Raw genomic sequence first — 12,038 nt, 5'->3', positions numbered from 1 at the left:
GTGGATGAGTTTGTGCCGAGACGCGGTCCTCTCCCGTGCGCGCGCGCCCAGAGACGCGCGGCCTTGTGGGGCTCGTAGTCCGCCCTCACTGGCTCCGGGGCACGCGCTGCCGGCCACCGCCAAGTCTCCGGGCGCCATGGCTGCGCCACCGGCCTCCGCGGACGCCGCCCCCTCGTCCCCGCCGCCTCCTGCGGCCCCGGACGCGCCCGGAGCCTGCGCGGGAGGACAGAGCGAGACCGCGTGCGAGGACCGGTAGGCGCAGGGCCGGGCGGGGGCCGCGCGCGCCGGCGAAGGGGCGATGGCACGCTGCAGCCCCCCCCCCCCTCCGCGGCATCGTCGAGGCCCCACCTCGGGCTCAGGTCCGCTGAGTGGGCGCATGCCCTCCACGCCCCCGACGGCCTGTCGGCACCTCCTTCCCTGGAGGAGCGGCCGGGTGGTCTGCTGGCGGCCTCAGGGGCAGGAGCGGACGGAGGACAGGAGGGTCGCGGGAGATGGGCCTTGGTTTGCACCCCGCGAGGCCTGGGTTCGCGGCGCTCCGGGGCCGTGTGCCCGCGCGACCTTCCGAGTTAGTCACGTTCGGGTTCGGGCTCCGGCCGGCCCTGCCGCCCAGTGGCCCTCGGACTGATTCTGAGGGTGAGGTGCGGTGGTGCATTCCGACCGCCGGGCATGTGTGGGGCCTTCGAGGGGTCCGGGAGCATTAAAGGGGGCGGTGGGCTGCGGGGGAGCCCGTCAGCATCCGGCTGATCGCCCCCGCAGCGCCTCGGGGTCGTGGCCGCCAGGGGGCGGTGGTCACGCGCGCGACTGCGCGCCTCGCCTCTTCCGGGTCTGATCGCGTCCCTCGGAGTCCCAGAACGCTTTCCCCTCAGGGTGGGGGCGAGTAGGAGCGTGGAGTACCTGGAGCCAGAGTGTTGGCTCGGGCTCTGGCGAACGAGCAGAGCCCTTTCAGAGCAGCCGGTCGTAGGCCCACACCATCCCAGCGGGCAGTGACCGGGAGCTTGCTTGGCTTCGGTCCATCAGGACTTGAGTCTGTGACGCTCACTGATTCAGAGGTCACTGGGTAACCAGGAGCAGAAAGGCCATGCATAGCCAGATAGGCTCCAAGACCACACAGACTGTTCTGGGCACCAGGCCCTCGTGATGTCTCAACACAGACACTGTCCTCGTGCGGGTCACCATGGGCACAGGGCCATAGCAGTGGGGGTCTCAGGCTGACCTGTGCATTTCCTGTCCAGCCAGGGACTTTTCCTTCTGCTCTCCCAGTACGTTTCCCCACTGTCCCTGCGCTGGTCCCTGTGTCTATTTAACCCCTCCTCTCTGTCTTCAGTGCCTGCTGTCGTGCTGGTGCAGGGACTGTCCTTAGGGGCTACCTGAGTGATGGATACCAGTTGGTTGTGGGCAGTGGAGGGATGCTGATTGCATCTGCTTAGAACTGCAAGAAAGCAGGGTCTGCTGGAAAGGGTTTCAGGGTAGGAGATGTAAGCCTCGGTCCTCCCACCCGCCCCAGACCCTGAGGGGTAGATCCTCCTGACTGCTTCCAGCTGCCCCTCATTCCTGCTGTGTACTGGGGAATGAACTGTATCACCAGACCTTCTTATTTTTTTGAGACAGATTCTCAAATGCCCACACTGTCCCAGGAGAAACTTGTGATCCATCCTCTGCCTCAGCCCCCTGAATAGCTGGGATTACAGGCATTAGCCCACCACTCCGGCTTTGGATGTTGGCTGGGGATGCTCAGTATGGTGCAGTCTTGCTCTGTAGTCTCTGCACATGTCTGTTTATTTCCATGTGCCATCACTTGTGGGGTCGTTATTGTGGATGAGCTACCTGCTTTGGTCTCAGGAATCCCAGAGCATAACTGCTGCCATCCTGGAGGAGATCACTGAGGCCTGCCCCTTCCTGGTGGGGGGTGAAGGGGTGTGAGCCATGCCCCACTATGCCGTGACCCAAAGTGGACCCTCTCCCAGAGAAATGAGGGGTGCTCTGAGGTGACTGGACGCCCTTCAGCACCCCCTGCTTCAGACGGCCCTGACACTGGAAACAGGAGGAAACTGGGCAAAAAGGTACTTGGCCAACTGGGCTCCAAATGTGGCTACTGATCAACAGCATCAGTGCCCCTGTTGGTGGTGCTAGGAATGGGTGTTCTCTGGTCCATTCTAGCCCTGGGGAGACAGTTTGGGAGTGGGGTTCCAGCACCCTAAGCTGGAGCAAAGGCAGAGGCTGCTGGGAGTCGAGGTTGGTGAGCCAGAATGAAGGCTGCCTATTCTGTCAATAGCAGCACATCTAGGCTCTGGCCTCCCTTTCCTAGGTCAACAGTACCAGCTTCCCATGAGTTTGTCGCCTGGCTTCTTACCCAGCCCATGGGTCTTGCTCAGCTAAGGCACCCAGGAACATCCAGGCTGACCAGCCTGGGTCCCCTCTGTTGCTTAGACATCCAAGCGAGGTAATGATCCCCAGGAGTCCCACTCTTCATTGCCCAAGACAGCTGAGGCTCCCTGAGTGAGGCCTGGTGCAGACAGCCTGCCACCTGGGAGCATCATTAGAAGGGGCAAGCTCTGAGGACACAGCGGATGGCTGTTCCTTCTCCAGTTGCCTCTGGAGGGGTGGGTTATCTGGGTGGCCAGGAGGGATTGGCACATGTAACCTCCCACCTGGAGAGCTGGGCAGCAGAACCTCTCTGAACAGACCCCTTAAGCCAGTAAGAGACTTCTACTGTCCATGCTTGCTGAGGGTGGGGCCAGGCCTGCCTCTTCTCTTGCTGCTGTGGACAGGAGGTGGCTATGTCCCCTGATGAGCCTCGAGTGGCCCAGGGACTTTCTGGACCTCTGTGAGGTGGGGGCGGGGCTGTTATTCTTAGATCCGGCTAGAGGGTAGGGTTTCCTATCTGTTCATGCTCATAGGAGGCACCTTGGTGCCAAGGGTGGGGTGCTGAGCTCAGCCGGCCAGGAGGGGTCTCAAGTCTCCCTGTTCTGTTGTGTATGGGGGTGGGGCCAGGGTACTGGAGCATAGTGATTCTCAGCAAGCCTCGGCTGGTGAGTGGGCCAGCCTGTGCTCAGAAGGGCAGCTCACACCCACAGCTGGCCTGGATCTGGCAGGCCACACTAGGCAAAGCTGTGCTATTAATATCTGGCACAGGATCCCTAGCTGGGTGATCCTCTTATGACTGTGGCCTTGGCCTCAGAGGCCAGTGGCAAGTGTGTTCCCTCAGTACAGAGGGGCTCCTGGGCCCCCAGTGCTGTGCACCTCTCCCTGCATACAGCAGCCCCACTGCCAGCCAGGGGCCCAGCCCCACCCAGGTCTTTATCTGCTGTGCTGCTCACAGGAGTGGTTCTACTCACAGAGGGCCAGTGCAGGTGGCCAGAGAGCCAGAGCTGTGCTGGGCACCGCTGTGGTGCTGAGGTGGTGATGCCTCCCTAACTGCCAGCGCCTAAGCCATATACACACCGAGAGCACACCCTCTGGGACCTGGTCGACCATGAGCAGTCCCCCAGCTTACCCTGGCATCAGGATCTCAGGGTGCTGGGCAGAAGGCAGGTGAGTTGCAGAGGAATCCCTGCTGGTGAGGAGTACCCAGCTTCACGGTGGTGCTGATCACTCCAGACTCCTGTGCAGTGCATCTCTGAGTAGCAGGCAGCAGGCAGGCTGGCAGGCACTCTGGGGAGCTGGGCCAGGCTCAGGCCACAGGGAGTTTCACTTGGGGCTGTGGGTTGTGTGTGTCTCCTCTGGGTCATGGCTCAGTCCTTTGGGTTGAGAATAATTTTCCTCGTTGTGGCCAGAAGTACCCTTATCCATCTGTGGATAGGAAATGAGGTGTTTTGTGCAAATTTCTCTTTTCAGGGTTACACGTTTTGAGAAATGGGTGAATTTTTGCCGCTGGCTCTGGGACAGAGATTAGCTCTGGGAGGGCCGAGGCTTGGTGCAGATAGCCTTGTGGCCTTTGTCTCCAGTGAGGCAAGGTGCATTTCTGGCAAAGTCCCCCCTGGCCTCCTTGCAACTAGGCACTCTGCCCAACAGAAGGGTCTGCAACAGGCTCAGCAGTGATAGCCTTGGAAAGGATTTGTGGTGGTGGTGGTGGTCACTTCAGTGGGGTGAGGAAGTCACTGATAGGAGGACCAAAAGGTCTCCAGGAAGGCCTCAAGCGCTGGCTGCCTCTGCTCAGTATCTATGGGAGTTGGTCCTGGCTTTGTGAATGGGCGTGCTTGCCGCTGGAATCCAGGGCATGGCTGTGGGGCAGCCCTGGGAGATTCCTGCACGAGGCCCTACTCTCTCACAAATTGCATTTTCTGTTAAAGAGTTTCAGTGGAGGTTGAAGGCACAGGGCGATTCCTTTGGAGTGTGATGTGGGCAGCCCCAGGGGTGAGCATCACAAACCTATTTGTTTACTGTTGGTGGATTAGTGTGCCCAGGTGAGCAAACAGCTGTCTGCCCTCTGTCCAGGGACCTTAGGATGTCACTACAAGTCCTGTCTTCCTTTAAGCCAAGAGCTATTTGGCAAGCCTGACTGGGGGTGCAGACAGCAGCCCCAGGGCACGTCATGTCCTAGGCTGTGCCCCCCACATGTGTCCCACAGCAATGCTGTGGGCACCTGCTCCCATGCCAGGGCATGGTAGAGCAGCACTGTCCCTAGGACCTCTCACCCAGTCTCTGCGGTACCTGGTTGTATTGTTTGTGCTAAGCCTCAGAGCTGTCTCCAGAGCTGCAGGAGCGAGGCTGAGCGCCTCTGCCTGGCTAATTATTCCCTGGGCTCACTCCTGAGCTCTCCTGACAATGGTGGTGTAGAAACAGGTGGCCCTGTCTGTCCCCAAGGACAAGCACAGCGCTCTCCTTGTCAAACACAGATAGGAAGCTTTCCTGCTGCTAGAGCTGCCATAGGACCTGTTAGGGATTAGGCTTTGGCTCCTTTCTTCCATGGCCTCCACGCCTGTGCACGCCAAGGCCCCTGCCTGGCTTGGGTCATTGCTGGTGCTCTGAGAGGTGCACTACCACTGAGGTGTGCCCTAGCCCTTTCTGTTTGGGGTCTCACTAAGTTGCCCAGGCAGGCCGGGACCTCACAATCCCCTTGCCTTGACCTCCTGGACCACTGGAATGACAGGCCTGTGCCACTGTGTCCTGCTCATGGTTTGGATTTTGAAAGCATGGCACATGTGCTTATGAAACATTCAAGAAGAACACGCAGAAGTCCCTGTTCCAGATTTTGGTCCCCAGATGGATCCTGGTTGAAATTGGCACGTCTGACATGTAAGCCTTTTGCTCACAGGCTCCTCACGTGGGTGGGCTGTGACATGCTAGGCCAAGCCACTAACCCCTCTTGGACAGCCTGAGAGACGGTGCTAGGGCCACTCTGACCACTTGGTCTCCCCATTCAGGCAGTGGCCAGGAGGGCCTTCACAGCCTGTGTCATGTCCCCCACGCCCAGCATCTTCACACCAGGCTCTGCTTCTCAGGACAAACTGAGCAGTGTCACAGGCCATGCATTCACAGGGAGCCTCCACAGAAGAGGTCTCAGGGTTGAGGCCACAGCCAGAAACTGCACCCCTTTTGGGATACAGGCCAACTGTGCAGGTGGCAGGGATCTGAGAGCTGGCCTGGCATGCGTGATGTGGTGTGGACACAAGCACAGGTCTGAGCCTTTTTCGGGTTAGATTTCCACCTGGTAGTCTCTGTGGGCCTCCTGTTTTACACAGATGGCTCATGGGGTAAGCCCACGTAGGTAGCCTTTGCTGGATTCTGGAAGTTTCTGTCTTAAGGACCCAGGAGGGATCACAGAACAAGTTGGTTCCCTAGGCCTCCTAGCTGGGATCTCCCCTCTCGTTGTCCATCCTGCACCCTGACAGTCAGAGAGGCCAGGCCAGGGTGCCACTCTGCCCAGAGCCCTGTGTCTGTCCTTACCTCTGCCCAGGCTCTACCCTCCTCTGCAAGGAGACAGTGACTGGGCTGCCCAGAGAGAGCACTGGGCTGGGGAGGGGGGCATGGTCCTCAGGGGGTTCTTGCTTGTCCACAAGTGCCTACCTTGCATCACCTGAGGAAGGGCCCTGCCTGGCCCAGTCCACACAGGGGAGGAGCACAGCCTGAGATGGGCACTCTCCTCTCTCCTCATCACTGCAACATCCCTCTGTTCTTGTTGTGTGAACCAAGGTCCCATGCCCCTATGAGCTCTGTGGCCCACTGTAGGTGGGCTTCTTGGACAGTACCCAGTCCAGGCTTGACCTGGGTTGCGCCTACCGGAGCCCCCTTGGGTGTGACCAGGCACCAAGGAGACCAGCGGCCCCAGGTCAAGGCTAAACCACATTGTCTTTATAGCAGCCATGCAGGGTCCCTGGACAGGCTTCTCCCCACCGTGGGCACCAGGCGCTCGCCCCGGAAGCGCACCACCAGCCAGTGCAAGTCGGAGCCACCCCTGCTGCGCACCAGCAAGCGCACCATCTACACGGCAGGGCGGCCACCCTGGTACAATGAGCATGGCACACAGTCCAAGGAGGCCTTTGCCATCGGTAAGAGTGGTGTGGGCAGCCCCTCGGGACCACCTGTGGGGTCAGCCAGATGTCCTGAGCACGGCTCTCGGCTCCCCTGGCAGGCCTGGGAGGTGGCAGTGCCTCGGGGAAGACCACCGTGGCCAGGATGATCATTGAGGCTCTAGATGTGCCCTGGGTGGTCTTGCTGTCCATGGACTCCTTCTACAAGGTGAGGCCCTGCTCAGCTCCTGGAGTGCCCTTCTCCCTCTCTCCCCTCCCCTGCACATGCAGGCCTTTGGTCCCTGGGCCCCAGCATGCTGTCCCCTGGGGCTGTGGGCAGGGGTCTTCTGCGGCCTCCTTGACAGGTGCTGACCCAGCAGCAGCAGGAGCAGGCCGCCCACAACGACTTCAACTTTGACCACCCCGACGCCTTCGACTTCGACCTCATCATCTCCACCCTCAAGAAGCTGAAGCAGGGCAGGAGCGTCCAAGTGCCCATCTATGACTTCACCACCCACAGCCGGAAGAAGGACTGGGTAGGTAGGGGCTCAGGACTGCAGATGGGCTGCAGAGGCAGAAGCTGCCTTGAAACTCCCTGGTTCCTTTGCAGAAAACGCTCTATGGTGCAAACGTCATCATCTTCGAGGGTATCATGGCCTTCGCTGACAAGACGCTGCTGGAGGTGAGGCACCCCTGGGCCGCAGATGCATCCTCCAGCCAAGCCCTGCCCTGTCCCCAGGCCTCCCCTGCTGAAAGGAGAGGCTTGGGTGCCCCCAACATGGTACAGTTTGTCTCTCCCGCTGGTTAGCGTGGGTGTGGCTGCTGGGGACAGTGCTCCCTCCCCGACCTGCCAACCCTCAGCTGCGCATTGGCTTCCTCATTCCTTGCTGGAGGTGAGGACCTAAGGCAGGAAGTCTGAGGGACTTTGCTGCAGGTCTCAGATACTGGTGCAGGCCCAGAGGACCCCACTGTTGCTCCCACCAACCCCTAGCCCTCACAGAGCTCCTTCAGGGTGCACACCCAGAACCCATCAGGCCCTCACCCCCATATCATGTAGACGTCATACTGCCCAGCCCAGCTCCTGCCCACTCTCACACACTCCCTGAGCACCTGCTCCTGCCACACTCCTCGCAAGGCTCAAGAGATGCCCATGGGGGCTGGCCCTGGACCTGACCCACATACTAGGAGGCCTTGTGCAGGAGCTGCTCCGTGGGGCCATGTGACCCTGCTGATCACAGACCTCAGTCAGCTTGCCATCCCTGTCTAGCTCCTGGACATGAGAATCTTTGTGGACACGGACTCCGACATCCGCTTAGTGCGGCGGCTGCGCCGGGACATCAGTGAACGAGGCCGGGACATCGAGGGTGTCATCAAGCAGTACCACAAGTTTGTCAAGCCTGCCTTTGACCAATACATCCAGCCCACCATGCGCCTGGCAGACATTGTGGTGCCCAGAGGTGAGCCTGCCAGGATGCTGGCACATGCACTGTGATGCCCAGAGGTGGGCCTGCCAGGACACTGGCACGTGAGCCTGCCTGAGCCGCCCTCCTTTGCCGCAGGGAGTGGGAACGCGGTGGCCATTGACCTGATCGTGCAGCATGTGCACAGCCAGCTGGAGGAGGTAAGTCTCAGGTAGTGTCCCTGCTTCTGCTTGCCCCACCCTCCATGTCCACTTGAGTGTCCCCAGCTTGCTTCATCTGCCTGTTCACACAGCCCCAGCCCCAGCCCCAGCCCTTTGTTCTGGGAATGGGCACAGGAACTCAGGGCCCAGCTGCCACATGCTCCCAGCCGGACGTTGGCCTGGCATAGAAGGGCTCCTGTCCCTCCCAACCCTGCAGGATGGCCAAGGAGACCCACTGTCTTGCTGGCCTAAGGCCACAGGGTTTCAGCACTGAGGAGTCCGATGTCTGGCCAGGAGCTCTTCTCCTTCATGGTAGCTAACCCTGGGAGTGATGTCCTCACCAGAAATCCCTTGTTGGAGCATTCTATGGCTGGGTCCCTCACAGGCTGTCAGAGGCCTGTGGCCTGCAGGACGGAGCCCAGGGCCCCTGGCTTAAACTGCCCAGCCCTGAACCACAGGTCTCACCCAAGTGTTCCCCAGGTTAGAAGCATTAGCAGCTCACCTCCCAAACCTGGCAGCTTCTGAGCAGTCTCCCCGTGGGGCTGCAGCATGTCCTGTCCTGGGTGGGGTGGTCTGGCACCTGCCCTGGTCACTGACGCGTCACCGTTCCCTTGTGTCTCCTTGTGTTGCTGCCACAGCGTGAACTCAGCGTCAGGTAAGACCCCATAGCTGTCTGCACACATGGAGGCATTTCCAACATCCACAGGGCGCTCCAGGTCTGGGCTGTTACCAAGCCAGGCCAGTGGGCAGCCCCTCCCCATGCAGAGGAGTGGATTAGCCCCAGCCCTGCTTCTGCTTCCCATTGCTGACAGATAAGGACACTGAGACACAGAGAGGTTAAGTAACTTGCCCAAGATCACATAGCACCTAGGCTGAACAGAAATCGTGGAGAATTCTCTGCAAGTGGGGTTGTCTGTGGGGTTCAGCCCCAGAGAGCACAGCTGTTCTCGTGACCTAGCCCTGCCAGGTCTCCAGGAATGTGGCCATGGATGTGTTCCCAGCAGCCTGGGGTCTGGGTCTGCCTCCAGGGCTACGGTACCTCCTCTGGCCAATCTCATGGCGTAGGGGATTCTCGCTGGGGTGGTGTGAGGGCTCAGCCCTGCCCTCCCTGCCTCCCTGCCTGGGCCCTGCTCTGCCCCATAGCTGCCCTGCAGCACACCTGTGGTGGGCTAAGGCTGTGTCCCCCACCCTGTCTACCCAGTGGGCAGGCAGACGCCAGCACCTGCCCCTGATGTGTCACCACGAGGGACCTGCCCTCCTCCCAGGCTTTCTTTGGAGGTGGGGAGCTCTGGCCGAGCCACCTCGGGAGCCTCAGTCAGAGCGTTGGAAATGCCTCTGGGCCCACCCTGTGCCGCTTCCTTTCCCTGCATGAGTCTCCGCTTGGTCTCCCAGACAGGTGCTGCAGGCCTTCCCTCAGGTCCCTCTAGGAGCCTTTATTCTGAGAAAAAAAGTTTCCAGGTGTGGCCAGCTCCACTTTCCGCTCTCTGGTCTGCCAAGGAGGCGGTGGCCAGTGGCCCTAGTGTCTCCTCCTGTCCAGGAAGCGGCTGGTGGGCAGGGGAAGGACTGCAGGCCAGCCACAGGGCCCTCCCACCCTCCCACCCAGAGGGTGGGTGCCCCAGCCCTGCTGCGCCTCCTCTTCCCTCTGGCCAGCTGGTGGCCGTGCTGTACCATCTGCAGAGGTGCCACTGCCCTCCCAACTAAGAGGTCTTCTCTCTTCTTTCCTCTGTGTAACCGTTTCCTGCCTTGTCCCTCCCTGAACACTCTTCACTGGCGAGCAGAGGGAGCTGCGCTGGGATATGTGAGCAGAGAGCTCGGCTTGTGCTCGCTGTGTGCTGCCCCGCTGTCTGCTCGCCTGCCCACAGGACCCTCACCACGCCCACCCCAGCTGCCTCCTCCAGGCCCGCGCCCTGAGCCCCACCATCCCTTCCTCCTCCCCAGACTCCTCCCTTCTATCCTGCCTTGGTCCCCCACACCCCAGTGTCACCTTCCCCTGCCCCGCCCACTCCTCCCTCCCACTTCCTGCCACCAGCACCCCTTCTCCTGTTCTGCCGGCCCCACCTCTCCCAGTGCCCCTCGTGTACCCCCGTCCTTTCCTCCCCCTTCTGCCTCTCTCATGCCCACCCCCCAGGCACGGCCTCAGGTGGGGCAGGCAGCGGCACTGGGCCACACTTGGGGATGGGGATGGGCCTGGGCAGGGTTTGACCCCTCAGCCCGGTCATTACTGCAGGCAGAGGTCAGGAGCTGCCCGTTCTGGGGGCTGAGCCCTACCTGCAGGTGAGCCCCGTCCTGCCGGCCCTTCTGTTCCCTCCAAGCCTAGGAGGGCGCCTCACATCGGGCCCTGCTCTTCCTCCGTAGACCAGACACTGTGTCTCTGCTCCCCCTCCAGGAGCTGCACCTCCTGTAGAGTTGGGGTGGGAGGTCTCCCCCTACAGCCACAGCCAGGCAGCCTGCTCTCACCCTGCGCACCCCGCTGTCCCCACTGCTTAGCCCCATGGTGACGCACAGCCGTCCTGGGGGAGAGGGTGCTCTAGAATGAGATGCCTTCATTCTTGAGTGCCCCCAATCTGTTTGTGTCCCCAGGGCGGCCCTGGCCTCAGCGCACCAGTGCCACCCACTTCCCCAAACGCTGAGCGTCCTCAAGAGCACCCCGCAAGTGCGCGGTATGCACACCATCATCAGGTGAGGGCCGGCTGGAGGGGCAGTGTGGGAGAGAGGTGGGGTGGGACCCCCCTAAGCCCCCCCTAAGCACACCCACCCCACCCGACAGGGACAGGGAGACTAGTCGGGACGAGTTCATCTTCTACTCCAAGAGACTGATGCGGCTGCTCATCGAGCATGCGCTTTCCTTCCTGCCCTTCCAGGTAGGCAGGGATCCAGTTGGGGGAGAGGGGGTGGGGCCTCTGTGAGGGCCACGTCCAGACACACCCCCTCTGTACAGGACTGTGTGGTGCAGACCCCACAGGGGCAGGACTACGCAGGCAAGTGCTATGCGGGAAAGCAGGTATGTGCACCCTGGGAGGGCGATACCTTAGCTGGGCTGGGTGTCCCATTGGCTCAGCCCTCCCTCCCCTAGATCACTGGAGTATCCATCCTGCGTGCTGGGGAGACCATGGAGCCTGCTCTGCGTGCTGTGTGCAAAGACGTGCGCATTGGCACCATCCTCATCCAGACCAACCAGCTCACGGGGGAGCCCGAGGTGCGGGACTGGGGAGGCATGGGAGTTACAGGATGGCCAGCCCAGGGAAAGGCCACGTGGCACCCCAGAGCCTGGTGGGCAGGCACTGCTGACGTCATGGCCTCCCACAGCTCCACTATCTTCGGCTGCCCAAGGACATCAGTGACGACCACGTGATCCTGATGGACTGTACGGTGTCTACTGGCGCTGCGGCCATGATGGCCGTCCGTGTCCTCCTGGTACGTGGGTCCTGAATGGGCTGCAGGCAGGCCCCTGTGCAGTTGGTATTTACCTGGCCCTTGGCTTGGCAGGACCACGATGTGCCCGAGGACAAGATCTTCTTGCTGTCACTGCTGATGGCGGAGATGGGTGTCCACTCCGTGGCCTATGCTTTCCCACGAGTGAGAATCATCACCACAGCTGTGGACAAGCGGGTCAATGACCTTTTCCGCATCATCCCAGGCATAGGTGAGCCGCCAGCCTATTCAGTGGTGTGTGTGAGCAAGGCTGGTCTCCCCAGGAGGCTCCAAACTGGGCTGCTTCTTTCTCCAGGGAACTTTGGGGATCGCTACTTTGGGACAGATGCGGTCCCTGATGGCAGCGACGAGGAAGAGGTGGCTTCCACTGGTTAGCTGCCCAGGCTGACCCACCCTGTCCCCACCCAGCCTCCTCCTGCCTCCTGGTGTGGGTAGGAGGAGGTTAATTTAATTTCAAAAAATGATGCCAATAAAAAACATCTACACATTTTGTAAAATAAAGCTTTAGAAAGTGAAGGTGTGACTGGTTAGCTGGG

At 60.7% G+C, this 12,038-nt stretch overlaps 1 protein-coding gene across 13 annotated transcripts; it reads left to right on the top strand.

Moving 5' to 3' along the window:
- The first annotated feature begins 92 nt into the window (after positions 1 to 92).
- Positions 93 to 12,018, top strand: Uckl1 (uridine-cytidine kinase 1 like 1). Of its 13 annotated transcripts, XM_046433490.2 has the most exons (18): positions 347 to 2,060; positions 2,306 to 2,440; positions 6,298 to 6,488; positions 6,572 to 6,678; positions 6,815 to 6,985; positions 7,060 to 7,131; positions 7,717 to 7,906; positions 8,009 to 8,070; positions 8,709 to 8,725; positions 9,463 to 9,676; positions 9,849 to 9,868; positions 10,651 to 10,749; positions 10,838 to 10,931; positions 11,009 to 11,071; positions 11,144 to 11,266; positions 11,377 to 11,484; positions 11,557 to 11,713; positions 11,798 to 12,018. In XM_046433490.2, the coding sequence occupies exons 2-18, from the start codon at positions 2,358 to 2,360 to the stop codon at positions 11,875 to 11,877; spliced, it is 1,851 nt and encodes a 616-aa protein (XP_046289446.1). In that variant the 5' UTR covers positions 347 to 2,060; positions 2,306 to 2,357; the 3' UTR covers positions 11,878 to 12,018. The 13 variants fall into 13 exon arrangements, with proteins under 13 accessions (XP_046289453.1, XP_046289443.1, XP_046289442.1 ...); XM_046433487.2 differs by lacking the exons at positions 347 to 2,060; positions 2,306 to 2,440 and adding an exon at positions 95 to 252 and having other exon boundaries at positions 6,301 to 6,488; XM_046433486.2 differs by lacking the exons at positions 347 to 2,060; positions 2,306 to 2,440 and adding an exon at positions 96 to 252.
- The last annotated feature ends 20 nt before the right edge of the window (positions 12,019 to 12,038 follow it).

The sequence above is a fragment of the Marmota monax genome, unplaced genomic scaffold (assembly GCF_021218885.2).
Source record: "Marmota monax isolate L192 unplaced genomic scaffold, Marmota_monax_Labrador192_F-V1.1 WCK01_AAM20220418_F8-fsc00014, whole genome shotgun sequence".
NCBI classification, from domain to species: Eukaryota; Metazoa; Chordata; class Mammalia; order Rodentia; family Sciuridae; genus Marmota; species Marmota monax.
Note: the sequence above shows the minus strand (reverse complement) of the source record. Positions and strands in the feature narration are given on the sequence as shown.

Excerpts from the sequence above, each read along its gene's own strand:
- Uckl1 (XM_046433488.1), top strand. The coding sequence starts at position 6,071 with ATGGGCACTCTCCTCTCTCCTCATCACTGCAACATCCCTCTGTTCTTG. Across the intron at positions 6,489-6,571 it reads CAAGGAGGCCTTTGCCATCG|GCCTGGGAGGTGGCAGTGCC; the intron begins GTAAGAGTGGTG and ends CTCCCCTGGCAG. Across the intron at positions 11,485-11,556 it reads TGGCCGTCCGTGTCCTCCTG|GACCACGATGTGCCCGAGGA; the intron begins GTACGTGGGTCC and ends TTGGCTTGGCAG.